The sequence below is a fragment of the Lygodium microphyllum genome, chromosome 5 (genome assembly GCF_053477565.2).
Source record: "Lygodium microphyllum isolate KBCC chromosome 5, Lygodium_microphyllum_v1.1.10, whole genome shotgun sequence".
Lineage (NCBI taxonomy): Eukaryota > Viridiplantae > Streptophyta > Polypodiopsida > Schizaeales > Lygodiaceae > Lygodium > Lygodium microphyllum.
The window spans coordinates 145,331,505-145,351,756 of NC_141139.1; the positions used below are offsets into that span (position 1 = coordinate 145,331,505).

Below are 20,252 nucleotides of genomic sequence, written 5' to 3' on the forward strand. Positions count from 1 at the left end.
AACCTCAGAAACATAAAATGACAGATAACCAGAATGATCTAGTTCAAAAGAGCTATTTTTTTTTACAACAGAGCAGCATAACACACAGGCCACGCCATGGAACAGATACTTCACTCCAAGCAGGATTATACCCATCTAAGGCCATGTTAGGCCAACTGGTTCTTGCACTGGTACTGGCCAGGTAGACTTCACTCACACCCTCATGCACTAGCCAGTGGCAAAGGCACCTGGACCTTGCATAGTGCTGTCATATAGCGTTGCAGCACCTCGTCTCATGCATGACTTCACACGGCACACTTGGGAAGGTGATCGCACCGCCTTATAAGAGTGCTCTGTGTTTTACATTCACATGAAGGCATATCACAACTTCCATGAGTCCACAAAGGGAAAACAAATAAGTTAGTAATGATGGGTGACCTCCGACTTGGACCCTCCAATTCTTGCGTTTGCAAGAACGCACATACCATCATCAAAACGAAAGTGCATCAATCTTGCTAATGAACTCACCATTACACAAAGAATAACTCATCTCGCTCTGTCTCTCTCATGCCTTTGCTCTCTTCTCGTATAGATCGTTAAAAAATCGAAGATTCCGTTCAATGAACGAAGGCACTAAGGTGCTGAAACAGCCTATACTTCACAAAAACATCTTGTACGCTCGGGCCAAAGCCCTCACAAAAAACTGCAAAATCTGCTGAGCCTCATAAGAGGCACCACTGCATCTACGTATAAGCTAGAGCCGGCTCAGTTATCATTTCCTTTTGCCGTACAAGCTCATCCAGATCATGCACTATCTTGAAGACAGCATCAGGTCTTGCAAGTTTCAAGGCATTTCGCGACATCTCTTGTAACTCCTCCATTTTGGGACCAAACCAATCGGCCACAATTCTCGCAATTTGCTTGGGATCTTTGCAAAACTTCCCGGCACCATTGTTCACCACATACGGCACATTTCCAACTTCCTGCATTTATTAGACAGCAGTAATTAGCTTGAATCTTTCATAGAGACGGGAAGATATACAACTTCGCAGGTTTTGCTGACCTAGCACACATGCATTACACACACATGAATGACACATGCCTGCATATTTGGACTCTATCATTGCAATACCTACACTAAGAAATACGTATACAAGTTCTATTACAGCTAAACACTGCCTCTGAGGGACTGTCAGAGTGAGACTGATAAAGAAAAGCACATCCAACTGATTGCCATATGATTACAAGCTGTCCAATATGGGATCATCAAAGAGGTGTACAAAATCCTTTGGTCCCCAAGAACATCTGGCGAAATTCCTAAAACTGCAAATAAAATCTGTGTGGAACCCAGAACACAACTCATGTAGGAGATGTTAAATGAACTGATGCGTTCTCTACCAGCATCCCCATAACACATGCTGCTTGCACTGGTAGCCCTTTGCATACAAATGTTACCCATGCTAACATTTAACCCCCAATAAAGCTGCTGCGAAACACCTTCAAAGACACTTCACTGTAAAAGTGTCACCCAACTTTCCATTTGGAAGGCCTTACAGCAGCTCCCCTTTTCTCTGTAAAAAGGCGGGTTTTTTTAAACTTATACCATTACTTGTAAGGGTATTATATTTGTTAACTTTCTCTGAATGGGTAAAACCACCTTTGAAGGTGCTGCAGCCTGAAAAGGCTGGAACTTCAGCTTCACTTGCACCTGTCAATTTTGCAGGCTGCTTTAATGGAAGGAAACATCTTGTTCTGGCAGGGCCCCCAGCTGTTATCCATCATCAATAAATCCCATGAGGTTTGAGTTCAGCTCCTCCTGGTTGGAAATACATGTGGACGCATGCATGCATGTGCACATTCATATGCATGGCACATGGCACATTCACATCCATGTGCATAGATGAATGCGCTTAATAAAACACCTGACATAGAGCTTTAAAGAAAGTAGACAGAGCTACACAACTCAATATGAAGACAGCTGTGGCCATCCATATTTCGCTATCAGTAATATGTACACACCTGGCCTGCAATGTAGTCATTTAGTAGTACTGGGAGCCCTCGAATCATTGCCTCAGCGATAGTGCCTGGCCCAGCCTGAAAGAGCAAAACATCTTCTTAAAATCAGCAGAAACCATACAACTATATTAGAAGACAATACAGTCTGTTACATTGCTGCAGAAAGATCAAGTAGTACCTTTGTAATTATACAATCACATGCACCCATCCACTCCTCCATGTTCTTTTCAAAGCCCCTTATCTGCGAGCATACCCGCACTTTAACACTTAGAGCCTCCAATTCAAGCTTCTCATGGACAACTATTTATTGAGAGAACTTTCCATCAAGATGTCTAATTACACATGTTTCAGAATCTGAAGAACCTTCTCTAAACCTCCAGGCTAGATCCGCATGACATCACGGAGGAAACCTCTAGATACAGATGCACATCACATGCCAGATTTTCACATGCCTCATTATGTGTTATTTGCTTCCTTCTGCTTCCAAGAGAGACCCCACTAAACATGCATCTAACAGCATCTTGGGTCATCACACATCTCTAATAGAAGGGAGAAATTGCATGTATAACAACAGGGAGGGAAAAGGAAAAGAAGCTGAAAGGGATTGTTTTCTCTTTCTTTTCTTTCCAAGGACAGGGTGGGCAGTGTGAGAAGAGGGAAAGGGAGCAAGAGATGACCTTTGAAAAAGACCTGAATTGAAGACACACAATGCAAGAATGAGCACACTAACCAGATGTGCTAAGTTTCCAGCCCTCTAAGTCTGACCATTTGACTGAGGCAAGGGACAGGCTGATAATGCCTTAGCTCGCGCCAAGCCTATAGAAAGGAGACTACTTGTTCATTATCAACAATCTCTCTGCTACTCAGATTAGATAAATTGTAAGCATTTATGGACTGTTGATCTTCCACAGATTCCATTCCAATGCATGCCTGCCTATAACAGTGCCCTCTAATGGTACTGCAAATACGCACAAGACTGTCCAATTCTGAATTGAACGAATTGAATAAGGGCATCCTGGAAAATTCCCTTTAAAGAATTCCAAAGAAACTTCCCAGTGGGCAGTGATCCAATGCCTGTGTGCTTCAGTTTTCATATTCAAACACAGTTGTTAGTGTAAATGGCCAAGGTTGATTGTGAGTAACAGTAAGAGTTACCTTCTTGCCAACATAAGTAACCAACATTAAATTTGAGGGACCAAAACAAGTCAATGAAGTTGCTTCCTTGCAAACATAGGGTGATGCATTTTCACAATGGTTAAGTGTTAAAAGTTCCATTATGGCACATATTAGAAAACCCAAATTCTTTCTTGTTTATAGAGTTACTTTCCAGTCCTTTGGGTACCATGTCAAGTTCTATTTTGGTTAGTTTCAAGCAACTATTTCCAGGATCTCACACGTGGCTTGATTCTTTAGTAACCAACTTAATTATAGTGACTTTCCAGCCTCTTGAGTACCCAAGTGTCTCATACCCTCCTTTGACTGTAAACATTTACCTGGCCAAAGCAATTTAAGCCACATGATTTCACAGGCAGAAGGCAATAGTAGCTTTAACCATCAAAAGTTAATTTGTAAACCAATGGCCAATCCAAACAGAGAATGAAGTGCCCATGAGTAGTCTAACACCAAGAGTGAGAAAAGAGGTATCAGCAATGCTTTTAAACCAAAAAACGTTTAGCACCATACAAAGCTAGATTTGTGAATTTATCTACATGCAGTAACAGTGGCTGAAAGGTGATTGCATATAATGAGCCACAGTGTGGACAGATTTGCCAACTTATTGCTGGTTGGTACTTGTTTGTACCTTGGTCACTTGAGTGTAGTTCGGGCCTGCATTTGTTGTTTTTTGGTCAGGTTTGGGCTAAAAATCATGGCTGTCAACAATGACAACAATAATCTGATGCACATAAAGAAGCTTGGAGCACATAACTTTGCAGTTTGGCAAAAGCGGTGCTACAATATCCTGTTACAAAAGAAGTAGGCAAAGCCGATCAAGACACAAGGGGCAAAGCCCGCAGATATGGAACAGGATGATTGGGATGAGTTAAATGAGTTTGCACGCTCAACCATAGAGCTATCGATTTCTAACGCCTTGTTGTTTAAGATTGAAGGTTTGGATTCTACATATGTTATATGGACTAGACTGGAAGAACTGTATGCATAGAAGAGTGCTGCAAGCAAAGTGTATTGGCTGAAAAAGCTTATGGATTTGCGTATGAAAGAGGGTATGGCAATGTCTCCTCCAGTGAATTTAATTCCATTTTCAGTCACCTAGTTGCCTTGAAGTTCATGATTGATGAGGAATTTAAGGTTACTTTCTTGCTTTGCACTCTACTAGAGAGTTGGGATACATTCAGCACTGCTATGAGCAATTCTAATGTGATCCTTTTGTATGCTGATGTAGAGAGTGCTCTACTCATGAAAGAAATGAATTAGCAGAACAACCCAATAAGTCCTTCAGTGCTTTGCATACTAGGGGTAGATCATAGCAGAAAGGCAAATATGATAGCAAGGGATGCAGTAAATGACGTGGCAAAGATGTTGAATGTCATCATTGTGGCAAGAAGAGTCACTTTAAATGTGATTGTTGCAAATGGAAGAAAGAGAAAGGAAAAGGCAAGAAGACAGATGATAGCAAGGAAGAGAAGAAGGGCAAGTCAGCCTAAGAAGAGCAGTGTAAAAATTGAAGAGGTGAATGTAGTCACTCATAACAATGATAGTGGGAGTGACGTGCTCTTTGTCTCTTCACACTTTGGTGCACATGCTTTACTTACAGATACAGATGATGACATGCATACATGGATTCTCGATTCAGGTGCTTCCTTTCATGTCACCCCTCATCGTGAGTGGTTCTCTGCCTATATGGGGGTCGACATGGTGTTGTCTATCTTGAGGACACTATGCATGTGAGATTGCAAGTATTGGTAGTGTGCAGTTACAGTTTCAACATGACTCTGTCTTTACACTTCAGCATGTACAGCATGTACCTTAGCTCAAGAAGAGCTTGATTAGCACAGGGTAGCTAGATGATGATGGTTTTCATACCACCTTTGGTGATGGAAAATGGAAGATCTGTAAGGGATCTAGAGTGATTGCCAGAGGTTGCAAGAGTAATACTTTGTATCCACTTCATGTATCTAATGTGTGCGTCACCATGTTGTTGCCGTGACCGAGCAGCCAAGTGTTTCTTTGTGGCATAGCCGGTTGGCACACATGAGTCAAACAAGAATGAAAGTGCTTTCTCGTTTGGGTTACTTGCCTTGTCTTCGTTATGCTGATTTTGAGCATTGTGATCATTGTATTTATGGCAAACATGCATAGACGTCACATAAAATGTATCTTTCTTTGAAATCTTCTCCTCTAGAGTTAGTACATTCGGATGTATGTCAAATGCTAGGATTATCTTTAGGGGGAAAAAAATATTTTGTCACCTTTGTCGATAATGCTACACGGAAGGTATGGGTTTACCCTATTCGTAGCAAGGACTAAGTGCTTGACAAGTTTAAAAAATTCGTGGCATTGGCTGAAAATCAGACAGATAAGATACTTAAGAGTCTTCACTCTGATAATGGTGGGAAATATGTGTCCAAGGCCTTTCAAGCATTTTGTGACAACAAAGGGATAAAGAGGGAGCTCACTGGACCTCACAATCCGGCCCAAAATGGAGTTGTAGAGCATATGAATCGAACCATGCAGGATAAGGTCCGTACGATGCTATCTCATGCTGCATTACTCCATGGTTTTTGGACAGAGGCTGTTATGACAGCCGTTCACTTAATTATTCAGTTACCAAACAGGTCTTTGGGGAGAGGGAAGGGAAGTTCCCCAAGAAGCGTGGTCGCGTAAGCCACCTTCATATGCTCATCTGAAAGTGTTTGGCTATGAGACTTTTGTGCACATTCGTAAAGAAAAACGCAGCAAACTTGAGTCAAAGTCCCGTAAATGCATTCCCCTAGGATATGGTGACAAGTGTAAAACAGGGTATAAATTGTGGGATCCCGAGAAAAGGAAAGTAGTACGCAGCAATGACATTATCTTCCAGGAAGATCGCAAGCACAAACAGCCCGAAAAGACAGAGGAGGTCCGTAGGGTTTTATTCCGGGAAGAAATACCTTTTGGACAGCAAAATGTGCTTGCTGTAAATGAACCTGTAAATGTAAGAAATGATGCTAGAAATGATCAGCCAGCTATTGCCCATAATAATGAGCCACTACATGTGCAGGAACAGCCAGGACAACAAGCTGTTAATGCTGATTTGCAAGCTGAAATGCCAGGACGGCATGCTGAAAATGGACATTTGCAAGAACAACTAGCAAACAATGAGCATTGGGTTAGGAGATCGTCTAGAGCTACTAGATAACCTGAAAGATTTGTTTCTGGTGCAAACAATGTGGCTGATTATGTCATGTTCACAGACTGTGGTGAACCATCTTGCTTCAAGGAAGCAATGGACAGACAAGACAACAAGAAATGGTATAAATCCATGTTCTCAGAAATGGAATCTCTTGAGAAAAATGGCATTTGGGACTTGGTACAGTTGCCTAAGGGGCACAAAACACTTCCATGCAAATGGGTTTACAAGATGAATGTCACTTCTGGTTCCTCACCAAAGTACAAAGCAAAATTAGTTGCAAAGGGGTACAAGCGGGAGGATGGAATTGACTTTGATGAGATTTTCTCTCCTATAGTCAAGATGACTACATTGAGAACCATTTTGGGCTTGGTTGCATTTGAGGATATGAAACTTATACAGATGGATGTAAAGACTACAGTTTTACATGGTGATGTGCATGAACACATATATATGCAGTAGCCAAAAGGGTTTGTGGAAAAGGGGAAAGAGAAGATGGTATGTAAACTCAAAAGGAGTTTGTATGGGCTGAAACAAGCACCAAGAGAATGGTATCATAAGTTTGATACATTTATGTAGTCTCAAGGCTTTCATAGAAGTCAAGTGGATCACTGCTTGTATACCAAGAAGGCAACAGATGGTAGCCTGATTATCTTGGTTTTGTATGTTGATGACATGCTGATTGCTGGCAAGGATACTCGTGCCTTGGATTCATTGAAGCAAAGTCTTCATGGCAGCTTTGACATGAAGGATCTTGGTGATGCAAATCACATTCTTGGCATGCGAATACTCAAAGATAGGTCGATAGGCTTACTCTATCTATCTCAACAGGAGTATATCTCCCATGCTTTGCAGCGTTTCAATATGGAGGGAGGGAAAATAATTGGGGTTCCATTGCCTCCATATGTGAAACTCAGTGCAGAGGACAGGCCTACATCTGATGATGAGAAGGCTGAAATGGCCAAGATACCATATGCTTCAGTTGTTGGCAGTTTTTATGCTATGGTTGCTACACGTCCTAACATTGCCTTTGTAGTGGGAGTGGTTAGTAAATACATGGCAGCTCCTGGCAAGAAGCATTGGGATGCAGTGAAAGGTATTATGAGATACCTCAAAGGCACAAAGGAGTTGTGCATCTGCTTTGGAAAGCAGAAGGCATCTGTTATTGGCTTTACAGATGCAAACTATACTGGTCGTGCGGATTGCAGAAAGTCCACTTCTGGGTATGTGTTTACTTTCACAAGAGGAGCAGTCCCTTGGATCTCCATGCTACAAAAGTATGTTGCATTGTCTACTACAGAGGCAAAGTATGTGGCTGCCACTGAGGCAAAGTTTATGGCTGCCACTGAGGCATGCAAGGAGGCTTTATAGCTTTCACGTCTGATGGGAGAGCTTGGCATCACAAAGTTACCTGTTCTCCATTGTGATAGTCAGAGTGCTATCATGCTAGCACGGAATCCTATCTTTCATGCAAAGACAAAGCACATACAGGTGAAGTACCACTTCATTAGAGATGTACTTGACAGCAAGAGAATTGAACTTGTCAAAGTGCATACAGATGATAATCCTGCAGACCTTCTCACAACCAACAGAGTGGTTTGCTTATTGCCGAGAGATGATGGGAGTTGGATAGATATATGTATTTCAGCTTTGTATATACCTAGACTTAGCTGATTCTTTTCACCTCTTAAGGCACATTGCCTTTAGATGGGAGGTTGTTGGGAATAAAGGCCCTCGTGCCTTTAAAGGTGCTTGGGTGTGAATACACCCTTAGCACTTGTACTTACACATATATATCTATCTAAAAACCTAAAGGTACATACTCGTCATTGTACCTACAAACGTGCTCACTCTCTACTCTACTAGATCTCACTCTCTCTGTCTCTCACTGCGTGTAACGACTGACTGTCTCAATCTCTGTGCCTAACCCATCACTATAAATTCTTTGTTCTCTCCTTTGTTCACATCATTTAAGATCGTGCATAGTGAGTCGAGTCTACTGCCCACTCTTAACCTTCCTGCAAATACTTCAACTCCCAAGCCTCCTTTGCGAGACCGGTTACCTCACTAATACCTCCTAGGACTCATTGGCATCATTCTACCCCCCATAATTCAAATCTATAAGTGTGTACCACTAGTGCGGAGTCAGCTATGTCCTATTGCACATTCATAATATATTACTCATTGGCTCAAATTTTACATATATAATAAATATCAAGACAAAACTTTGCTCTACATTCGAGATGATAGACTTAGGTTTATTATCTTATTTATTGGGGATGGAGATTGTTAGATCTGAGGAAAGTATCTTTCTGTCACAGTAGAAGTATGCCCTACAACTGGTGAAACAGTATTCCATTGATTAGTCACAGCCAATAGCCACGCCTCTTGATACCACTGTCCATCTACACAAGGATACCTCGGGTCAGCCTTTTCATGCTTATATCTATCATTCTATTATAGAAAATTTACTTTGGTTGATTTATACTATACTAGAACTTGCATACTCAATAAGTTTGCTTAGTAAATATTTTAATGCACCTAGAATGTCTCATTGGATTGCTTGTCTTTGTGTGTTAAGATATTTAAGGTGTACATGTAATTATGGACTAACCCACGATCATAGTTTATGCATGCAAGGATATAGTGATTCTAACTCGACGAGAGATTCTTACACCTGGCATTTCAATGGCAACTACCTCTACACCTTGGACACATCACATGTCTCTTGGGCTAGCCATAAGTAGACAATAGTGGTGGCTTCCACAACCAAGGCCGGATATTCGGCTCTCTTCGATGGTACTACAGAGGCAATCTATATGAGGAACTTGCTAGCCACACTTTAGTTTCCTTGTAAATCACCTACATTTGTCTACTATGAGAACTAGAGTACCATTGCCCTGCGAGCAATCCTACCTTCATCTCTCGGACAAGGTGCGTGGCGGTTCATTTCCATTTCACCAAAGAGCAGGTTGGCCTAAGTACCATTTGCCTAGAAATTGTGCCATCCAGTTATAATTTTGCAAATATTTTAACCAAGGTGGTCAATAAGTTGGTTCTACAGTACCTTCTACCACGGATCGCGGCTTGGATACACCCTCCGCTACTTCTTCCGATTGATGAGGAGAGGGTACTTCCCTCTTACTTCTCCTTCCAATTTGAGAGGAGGTCCTTTTGTTCTCTTAATAGTGACAATGATTATGCTTACAATTATTCACATTCAGACATTTATCTACTTTGTATTACACATTGTAGACATTTGCAACTTTAGCCACATTGTCAAGATAACATGATTGTAAAAGGACACTTGGGCAAGTGAATAATTCCCCAGGGCACCGCATTCTCTTTGAGCGTGAAAATCTACATCTCTCTTTGCATTTCACTATGCATTGGCATTCTATCCATGTAAACATGCACCTCTCCTTCAGACCATCAGGTCAACATTCTGTCTGTAGCAGTTATTTTCTATTACATCAGACCAAGAGGTCAGCATACTCTATCTCTCGCACTCTTTGTGTAACTACGTAACTAATATTTACATGAGGCTCGGGGAGCAACCTCCACACCAATAGGGTACCCCAAGTGTCTAGTTATATTGCCCCTTGTGATCATAATTCCATTCTAGTCCAAGACCTGTAAATCATTCTCCGTACAAGAGAGAAGGATGGATTTCTGAGTATTAATGTGAAGACCCAATGCCAAAGCAAAAAGATTCCAGGCCACCATTGCCTAATTAACATTAATACCATCCGCCTTAAGAAACATAAAATAATCATCCACCAAAGATTGACCCACAAGCTAGTCACCGCCAGGAAGAGTTAAGCCAACTATCTCACCTTGAGCTGCCAACTTATCCAGTAATGAGAGCATGGGGTGAGTAACCAAAGCAAATAGCAAAGGGCTAAGAGGACAGCCTTGTCAAAGGGACCGGAATAAGGCAATTTCCTCAGTAATCCCTCCATTAAGAGTAATATGGGCCACAGCACCCTAACTGATAGTATCAACTAGAGAAATCATATAGGGCCCAAAACCCATTGTAGACATTAATTGCCGCAAGAAAGACCAGCTGACATGATCAAAAACCTTCTTAATATCCAGCTGAAGCGTAACAACCTGCTGGCTAGAAGCTTTGGCATAGTCAATTCCGAGCTGAACATTCAAAATGTTGTGCATAATATTCCGACCTTTAATAAAACCGTATTGATGTGGATGAATGAGAAGCGGAAAAACTTTTTGCAATCTGTTGGCAATAATTTTAGAGAAGATTTTATATAACGATCCCATAACAGAAATGGGTCTCCATTAATTCAAAGAGGTCGAAGAGGGAACCTTGGGCAACAATCTGATGACAGCTTTCTTCCAATCCATAGGCATCATACCAGAGTTCCATACCTGCTGACACAAGCATGTTAATGGGTCCTTAAGCTGTTGCACATGGGCTGAAAACAGCTCATTAGGAAGCCCATCCCAACCTAGACTTTTCCTTCTTGGCAAGTGAAACAACACCTCTTCCACTTCATCTTCAAAAATATTTTGCATATTCCTCTTCCTCAAGAGATTGGACCCTGCCTTTTCAGCCATTCAATGCATGTGAGCAAGTCATTGTTAGAGTCCCCACTCTGACACACAGACAAGGAATGAGCTAAAAAGGATTGAGCATGCTGCAATTCAGCTCGAAACAAGGAAGCATGCTGAATACCATATTGTTGGGATAACACTCACACATTATCCCTAAAAACCGCCCATGCTTCCATCCCTATAGAGAGGACCCTGGAGCTAAAAGAGGCTATCAGTTGCTGAAAATTGCTGAACACCTTCCAAAAACTGATTGTGCTGCAAAAAAGATTGATTAAACTAAAGAGGCAAGCGGGCAAAGAGAGCCTTAAATGCATGAACAGGTCTCTGGCTCATTTCCAAGACCAAAGGGTAATGATCTGACAAAACATGTTGTTTTTCCATGCACATATCGATGATTGCAAGAAGAAAAGAGTCACTTTGACAGATGTATATCCTATCAAGTCGGGCCCAAGTGTTTGGATGCTAACAAGAACAATAAGTGTATCCAGCTTGTGATGGATACATCCAGGACCACATGTCCTGTTTCAAAGATGCCGATGCAAGAGCATCCCAAGCCTATCGCTCAGGACCATCCATAACCGAATGCAGAGAGGTCGACTGCTCTACAGAAACACATGCATTAAAGTCCCCCATAACAAAGCCTGGACGACCCATGGCAAGGCAGTGCAGGTCTTCCCAAAGCTAACGACGTTCCCTTACATTAGAAGGAGCATACACACCTACCATCCACAAAACCTCATCCTAATTATTATTTCGAGAATCAAAAATCGGCCACGTAGGTCTTGAGAGACCAATGATGGTTGTAGGGAGGATCTGACAACCAACATAACTCCTGATCTGTGCGGAGGACGACCACTAAAGAAAACTGCATAATCCTTACATACATATGAAGATCCAGCCAAAGCATGCTGTTTATGCTCAAATACGGAAAACATCCCATTTTCTAGCTAGCACCACTTTCCACAACCGATACTGTTTTTTGCCGAAGAAATGCCTTTCACATTCCACAAAGCAATTTTCATGATGAATCACAATTGAAAAGAGCTATTGAACTGCCGCTTTACCTTTCCCTTTTACATCAATAGCTTTGGCAGCCTGGAATCTCTCCATTTTACCTCGAATAACATCAACAAGATCTACCTTCTACAAACCGGCAATGGAAGCACAGGAAGGGAAGTGCTGGTGCTGGGAGCGGAAACCATCTCGAGGAGGCACAAACCTTCCACGCGCATCGAATCGCAAGGCAAAATTAAAAGGCCTTTTATCTTCTACTGCCGAAGTATGCGAAGATTAAGGTTTCATATAAAACCCCTTTCCTCTACATTGAAAGGTTTGAGTAATAGGAGGTGGCAGAAGATGGGCAGGAATAGGGCGAGAATCTTGTCTTGCATTACGACGAACCACAGTAACCCAGGAATCCTCCTAAAGAGACAAATTCCGCCCATCCGCAAGCAAAGCACACTCCCCACCACCATGGGAAACGACCTTCTAGCCATCATCACAGCCATGTTAGGAAAGCTGCTCATGATCAGCCTCGGGCTTTTGAAACATCTCCTGAGGGAGATGGTCTTACATTTCCATATCTGGGTCCATGGGGCATTACCCTACCTCCATATTTTTGTTGCATTCCGAAATGAAATGGCCTAATTGGCCACATCAGAAACAGCGTCCTACAAAAGTATCCCATTTCAGCTCATACACCAATGTTTGTAACCCTAGAACCTCAAAGTGAATCTTCGTCAGGCGGGGTTTCCCTGTATTCCAAAGCATACATGCCCTATTCCGATTGCGGGAAGCCAGCGAGGTTCTACCAAAACCTCCCCAATGGATCTCAAAACCAGAGGGAGGAGTCTCCAGAGATGGGCAGAGAAATCCACCACCTCTACCCAAATAGGACATGCTTGTCTTAGCACCTCTTGAAACTCAGCCATGGGTCTCCAAGGGACCACATGAACTAATTGCCCATCCATAAACAGAGGAATGTGTTGCAAAATAAGAGCACGTACTTCTACAGAACGAAAAAGCTAAAGTTAGAATTTGACATGAAAGACTTAGGTGATTTGAAGTATTTCTTGGGTATTGAGGTGGTCAAAGCTAAAAATGGTTTATGGCTAATGCAAGAGCACTATGCCATGGAAATGCTAAAGAAGTATGGCATGCTTGAATGCAAACCATTGGACATAGCTCTTGACCAGAATGTAAAGCTAGACATGAGCACTAGGGCTGAAGTTGAGGATGTGACTATGTACAGGCAGATGGTTGGCAATTTGATTTACTTGACCATCACTAGGCCTAACTTGAGCTATGTTGTAGGGCTCATAAGCCAATTTATGCAGAAGCCTAGAAAGCCACACTTCGATGCAATTAGACGCATTATGAGATGTGTCAAGTCCACTGTAGGGTTGTTCTATGTGAGAGATAAGCTCTTGAAATTGGTTGGATACACAAATGTCTCTTCCACCAGGGGGACCTGCATATGCCCCAAAACATCTTCGGAGCACTGTTCAAAACTACCAAGCATAGACTGTAGCCAAGCACGAATTCGAGTGATCAAAGGAGTCCTTCCAGTGAAATAAAATATGGCTGCCCTCTCATGGAAAGCAGCTATCTATTGTAAAACCAAATCGGTTCCCATGACTGCAACTACTTGTTCCCCATCCGGTAGTGCATTAGCTTTATCCTCATTACAATGAACATAATCTGACATAAGATGATTGGCAATGGCCAGCATAAACTGTAAAGAACCATCGAGCAACCTCTGGCTAACACGAATTTGGGCCCAAGACTAGTTCTTCAACCAACATCCTACCATGTTTGCCCATCTCTTCGCTTTCTTGCAACGGCCCGAGTTCATCAGCCGAGGAATCACCATCCAGATCGACAAAGTCTTTGTCATTCCCTTGCCCAATTTTCTGATCAAGAAAGGCCATATCGATACCATTGGATTCCTGCAGATTCGCCATTATAGAAGTCGATGGTGATCACAAGACGTGTCACTGTACACTAACAGGCTGTGTCCCACTAGATCTGGGCCGGGAGTGACTTTTGCAGGCCTTGTGTGGAAACACTCTGCGCAGGAATAGTAAGTGCAAAAGGTGTTCTCGCTCCTTCAGTCGTTCACGCAGATGCCACAAGAAGAAGGGATGACAAATCTGTAGGTCGAGCAGAAGAGTGTATGTACAAGGAACACAAGAGTAGGTCGATTTACATGGCTTTTAACAGGGCGGGTAGGCATGACCCACTGCGTATCAAAAAAGGGGGGACCCAGAAGACTGCACGTGACCCTCCTCAGACAGCGATGCTGATGCTGCTGATCCGAGGCACAAGCCTGTGGAGACACAGAAGATGCAGAGCTGCAGGACGAATAGGGTTTATCCGTTTAACAGCAAGCAGAAGATGATGGCGCTGGGGCAAATCCAATTAATCCCGATGAAGCAGCAGCGCGAACGGTGCACAAGATAGGACGTCGCCAGATCTCTCTCTCTTTTTTTTTTCGTAAAAGGTAATTGTATTAATTACGAAAAAAATACAAGATTACATGATTACAAGATACATGATGACACTAAGCCATCATGTGAAGAGGTTCTCTCACTCTTTCTCTCTCTCTTTTTTCTGATTACAAGAGACACGAGGGCCCTAGGCCAACGTGTGGGGAATCCTCGTAGTAATGCACTAAAAAGGTTACACCAATCATGGCAACGACCCAGAGGCAATTGCCATATGCCAAGGATGCAAATCCTCCCGAGGGAGCAAGTCGGAGTGTCGGATGAGATCTAGCTGCCAATGCAAGAGCCCTTTAAGCCTGGCAATATGTCGCAGTACATTAGAGGCCGAATCAAAGAGGAAAGCATTGCGCGTGGTCCAAATGTGCCAGCATCCCCAGTATCTGAAAAAGTGAAATAAGATCTTCACATACAACTGTGGCGGTGTGGGATACTTCGGGCGCACAAAAACCCAGTCGAAAGGAGTTAGTGAGGACCCCACCACCGCGCGCCAAATGTGCGACAAGAGTGACCAGATATTCTTGGCGAGCGGGCAAGAAAGAAAACAATGTCGGGCCGATTCCACCAGTGTGGTACAGAAGAAACAATTGCCATTCGAGATGCGACGCTTGGCAAGGGCCGAGGCAAGAGGAAGACCACCAATCATCACCCGCCAAAGAAAGACCTTGCATTTGAAAGGTGTCTTATTCAGCCAGCCCTCCATCAGCGTTGTCTGCCACCATGACAACGATTTCTGCAGTCCCCAAACAGTATTAGCTTTCTCACCCAGCCATTGGTGATCTTGAATGAGAAGATGATACACCTGATTAGTAGAGGCCTTTTCCAGACTCAACCGGCCTGCAAGGTCCCAGTCCTGCCAAGGGCGATCCACAGCCAGGGCAAGAAAGGGTTGCCTACCCTGAAGCTCCGACGAAAGCTTTTCCCATAAATCACGGTATCCGCGCGGGATCTTGAAGAGTCGCCTAGCAGTCCGAAACGATACGAGGACATTGCGAGTGGCAAGGGTAGCATCCGCAACCGACGTCACACCTAAACGGGCCATGCGGTTAAATCTTGGTCTGAGCTGATGTTTATCTTCCCATGAAAGGAGTCTCGATACTGCCAACAATTCCAGCTGAAAGGAGTTAGTCTGCAAGCGGTCCCCTACTGGGTGCCAACGGGCCTTTTGGAGCACCACTTTCCAAGAGCCGACCAAGTGCAGTAACAAAGAGAAAGAGGGACTGGAAACACGAGAGTCAACATTAAGGACATGCCACCAGGAGGCCCGAAGCCGTGTATTACCATGGCGGAGCCCGCTGTCCTCAAGAAAATAACGGGCTATGATGGTCCACGGGTGATGATCCACACACATGGCACGAAAAAGGGACCAATGGAGAGCTAGCAAATGAGTTTTTGTATCCAAAATAGCTCCACCACCCATGCGCTTAGGGGTACATGTATGTGACCATGAAATCCACGAAATGCTTGCCTACAATGAATCCTTCTTCCATAGCATGAAACGGATGGGATGAGTGAGAGCCTTCAAAGTAGTAGGCGTCCATGGCAACAAAGGCAGGAAATACGTTAGCATTGGTAGCATGATTGTCTGGGCCACTTTGAGGCGGACATGGAATGGCCACGCTTGCGACTTCCAATACATAAACTTCGCCGCCAGTTTTTGTGAAATCCACTCCAGCAGGTCTTTTGGCCGTACATCCACCCCCAATGGGTATCCAAGATGCCTGACAATGGAGCCACGGGAAACCACCTGGCCTTGCCAGCCTAATGACTGTAAATCAGGCTCCGTACAACTAAGAATGGCTGACTTAAAGGCATTGATGCGAAGCCCAGAGGCCTGACCAAAGAGTGTCCAAACATCTAATGCCCTTCGAATGTTGTCCTTGTCCGCCTGCAAAATCATAAAGGTGTCATCAGCCAAAGATTGGCTAACGAAGTGCTGACCCAAAGGGAGAGACTGCCCTGCCAGCTGAGCAGAGGCTACCATGGAGGATAACATTGAAAGGACCGGGTGAGTCGCCAGGGCAAAGAAGAGAGGGCTCAAAGGACAACCCTGTCTGACCGAGCGTGCAAGGACAAATGGCTCTGTAACCCCACCATTGAGCATAACTCTGGAGGAAGCCGCAGCACTAATGGTGTAGATCAATCGGGACATCCGGGTACCAAAGCCCATAGCAGACATGAGATCTGCAATGAAAGACCAGTCCACATAATCAAACGCCTTTTTCAAGTCCAATTGAATCAATATCACTTCCTGACCGGAGTGTCGCGCATAGTCAATAGCCATTTGCACATTTAAGATATTATGCAGAATGTTGCGGCCCTTAATGAAACCATATTGGAGAGGATGCACAATAGCTGGAAGGTGCTTGTGCAGCCGATTCGCCAACACTTTGGAGTAGATTTTATACATGGAGCCCATCAAAGAGATTGGTCTCCAGTGTTGCAGCTTTGACGGCGAAGGGACCTTTGGAATTAGTTTGATAAGGCCTTCTTTCCATGAGGAGGGCATGACCCCTGTTTCCCAAACCTGCTGAAACATGACCACCAATGGCTTTACCAATTGCGTGGCCGAGGTCTGAAAGAATTCATTAGTGAGACCATCCCAGCCAGGACTTTTATCCTTCAGCAGGTGCAACAAAACATCCATAACCTCCTCCTCGCAAATATCAGCCTCCAAAGTGGCTTGCATATCAACTGGAACCTGCTGGCGGACCAGATGATAGAAGACCGAGCGGGCATGCGTAACCTGGCTAGAAGGCGAGGGAGAAGAACCAAGAAGTTCCATAAAATAATTTCTGCACATAGTGACAATGGTCTGCGGATCAGTGACCATGCGACCTTCCGAATCCTGGAGTCTGGTCATATTTTCGCGAGCCGGAGACGCATGCAAGGCGTGAAAGAACTTATGAGACTGGCAGGCACTATCTTGCAATGTGTCAGTCAAGTTATGCAGCTTGGCCTGCTGATAAGATTTCAACTGAAACACTTGAATAAGATGGGCCAAATGCCTCTCCAGTGACAGCAAAAAATCATCATCTGGGGAATCCAGGAGCAAGGAACGGACCAAAGCCAGTAAGTCCTCTGCTGCATGTCGACGTCGGCGACAAAGCGAGGCATGATGGATCCCGTACTGCCGAGCAACCCGCTGCACATTAGAGAGCAGCCGTGCAAATGAAGGCAAGCCCTCAGAGGCGAAGTCCAATAAGAACCTCTCAATCAACTGCTGCATATAGCCCTGGAAAATGGAATGCTTCAAATAAGAGGAGTTGAAACGTAAAGGGAGCCTATCCAGCAATTGCACAAAAGGTGCAATAGATTGTGCCCGCATCTCAAGCTGGAGGGGGAAATGGTCCGACAACGCATATTGCTGCAAGACCTTCATTTCCAGCATCTCGGGAAGAAAATCATCCCCCTGCATGATATACATTCTGTCCAACCGCGACCAGGTAGTTGCATATTGTGCGGAATGAAAAGTAAACCCCGAAAAAGAAGGGTGAAGCCACGACCAAAGATCTTGCTTGAGTACGTGCAAAGCAAAGGAACTCCACACCCGGCTTTCCGGCGTATCCATTACCGAATGCCCTGAAGTGGACTGAGAAGAGTCAACACACATACTGAAATCGCCCATCAAAAACCCCCTTCAGCCGAGTGACATGGAGTCCTGCAAAGTGGACCAAAGATCCCGTCGGGATGCGGGATCATTCGGAGCATAGAGGCCCAACAACCATAAAATCTCTCCTTCAAATAAGACTTCGATTACCAGAAAGCGGCCCTGCACATCATTTTTAACAAGGATAGGCTGATATTTCTCATGGACAATCATCAGCACGCCCGAATAGTGCGTAGCATGGGTCCCTGCATAAAACAGACGGAATCCATGACAATCCACAACTTTTCCTGCTTCACCGTGACTTTTGTGCTCAACTGCACACAATACATCCCACTGGTTCTCATGCAAGACGGTCCACATGGCATGTTGCTTATGGCGAGAGCAAATGCCTCGCACATTCCACGTGGCTATCTTCATGTATCCTCAAAGAAGGAAGTCAGGAACGAGGAGCCTGCTGCCTCGATTTCACCTTTTCCACGAGAGCATCCAAGACACCCTCATCCAGAAAATCAGCCAATACTGCAAACCAATTCTGGCGACCTGCTTTAGAGGTGGAAGGGAAATCCACTGCCTTGGAAGAGGGGCGGGGATAACGCCGATCCCAAGGTGTAATAACATTACCTTTGGCATCAAATGCCAGCTTAGCAGGTGGGCCTTTGGGGCCGTCGGTATAGACTCTCCTTGGAGACTGATTACGGGGGGCAGACGGGGCCGTAGGACCCGCAGCCTGTTGTGAAGTGACCATTTCTTTCCTGCGCGTATACGTGCGCACGGAATCCTGGGAAGCAGTAGGCCCAGGATCCGCCAGGCCTGCATCCAACTTTTTACCTTTTTTGGGACGTGCCTCAATCCAGTCAGTGCGACGGGAATCCACACTCAGGGCCTGTTGTTTGCCTTTATCCATGACATGAGGAGACTGAAGGGCTTCCTGGGGCGTGGCATCAAGCACCATGTCATCCTTGGGCAGCACAACCTGCGCATTCTCCGAAGACGGTTGCCTTTCAGGGCATTCGGCCATGAAATGCCCCAATTTACCACAGGAAAAGCAGTGTCCTGCAAAGTTGCCCCATTTCAAGCGAAAATGCAAAGGATGCATGCCTGAACAACTGAGGCGAAGCCACGCGGGCCTTTTCCTGGCCGTGTTCCATAGCATGCATAAACGGTTTCGGTTTATCGCCCTGAGGCTTGGGGGAACCAGCACTGTTCCCACAACCGCCATTGCATCCTTCAACATGGGCCAATAGACCGCCGGACAATTTTCCACCTCCACCCACACCGGGCATTCTCGTTGAAGCAGACGCTGGAAGTCGGCCATGGGGCGGCATGGCATAACATGGACCAAGCGACGATCAAAGAATAGTGGCAACTTGGACAGGAGCTCAGCTCGATGCGTTTCCGATTTCAACAGCACCTCATAAAAGCCGCGAGGTCCAAGGAAGATCTCCTCAACACACTCCCCTTGCAATAAATGGTGCATCCACTGGCGAATATGCGAAAGCACTGGGATCTTGCCAGTGAAGAAAAGTATAACTGCACGGTCATAAAACACCGAGAAGGATCGCAAGACTGATTTGGGGTCCACCGTGGCTTCCAGCACATCATCCGTTGCCGCATCAGAAAAAGATTCATTATTATGCTGGACATAATCGCCAAGCAAAGTATTGGCAAAGTCCAGCAAATGCTCCCAGTCAATTTCCTGCGAATCCACAGGATCAGAGGCCACTTGCACATAGGAACGTTCCGGAGGACCCATTGGCTCATCAGAAGTATGCTTGGAGCGTTTGCCGGCAGGCGGCAGTTCAGAACCCGGAGGCAACTCCTCCGTGCATGGCACCATATCCTCCGGCTCTTCTGCATCAGAATCAGGGCCAAGGGCTGCCACCGTCCGGTCGAGAAAATCCATATCCAGGCCAGCCATACTGCTGTCTTCGCGTTCGCGCCCTCTCTCTCTCTCTTTCTCTCTCTGTGCAAGTCCCGCAGACTTGTCGGCCTCAGCCGTGGCCCATCCCGAGGGAGTGTAGATAGCGCGTGGGTCAGGGCGCAACCCTAACGGAGCAGATGCAAGAGGGCGAAACGCAGGGCCAACGGGCAGTGACAAAGGCCAAAACACTGAGGAGGAAGGCTGGCAGGCGACGGCAGGGCTCAACCGTCAGCAACAGACGCGCTGCGAAGCAGGGATCAAGCGACAATCCAGCGGGCCCAAGTCCAATGGCGACGG

At 44.9% G+C, this 20,252-nt stretch overlaps 1 protein-coding gene across 1 annotated transcript in view; it reads right to left on the minus strand.

The window, feature by feature from the left end:
• Positions 1–64: 64 nt before the first annotated feature.
• The window catches only part of MGD1 (monogalactosyl diacylglycerol synthase 1), a 115,406-nt gene continuing 95,218 nt past the window's right edge, over positions 65–20,252 (minus strand). The window contains exons 6-8 of the mRNA XM_087678486.1: positions 2,174–2,236; positions 1,999–2,073; positions 65–962 (exon numbers count right to left, since the gene is read on the minus strand). Coding sequence (XP_087534612.1) covers positions 723–962; positions 1,999–2,073; positions 2,174–2,236 — 378 coding nt within the window. The 3' untranslated portion in view covers positions 65–722. The remainder of the gene's footprint in view (positions 963–1,998; positions 2,074–2,173; positions 2,237–20,252) is intronic.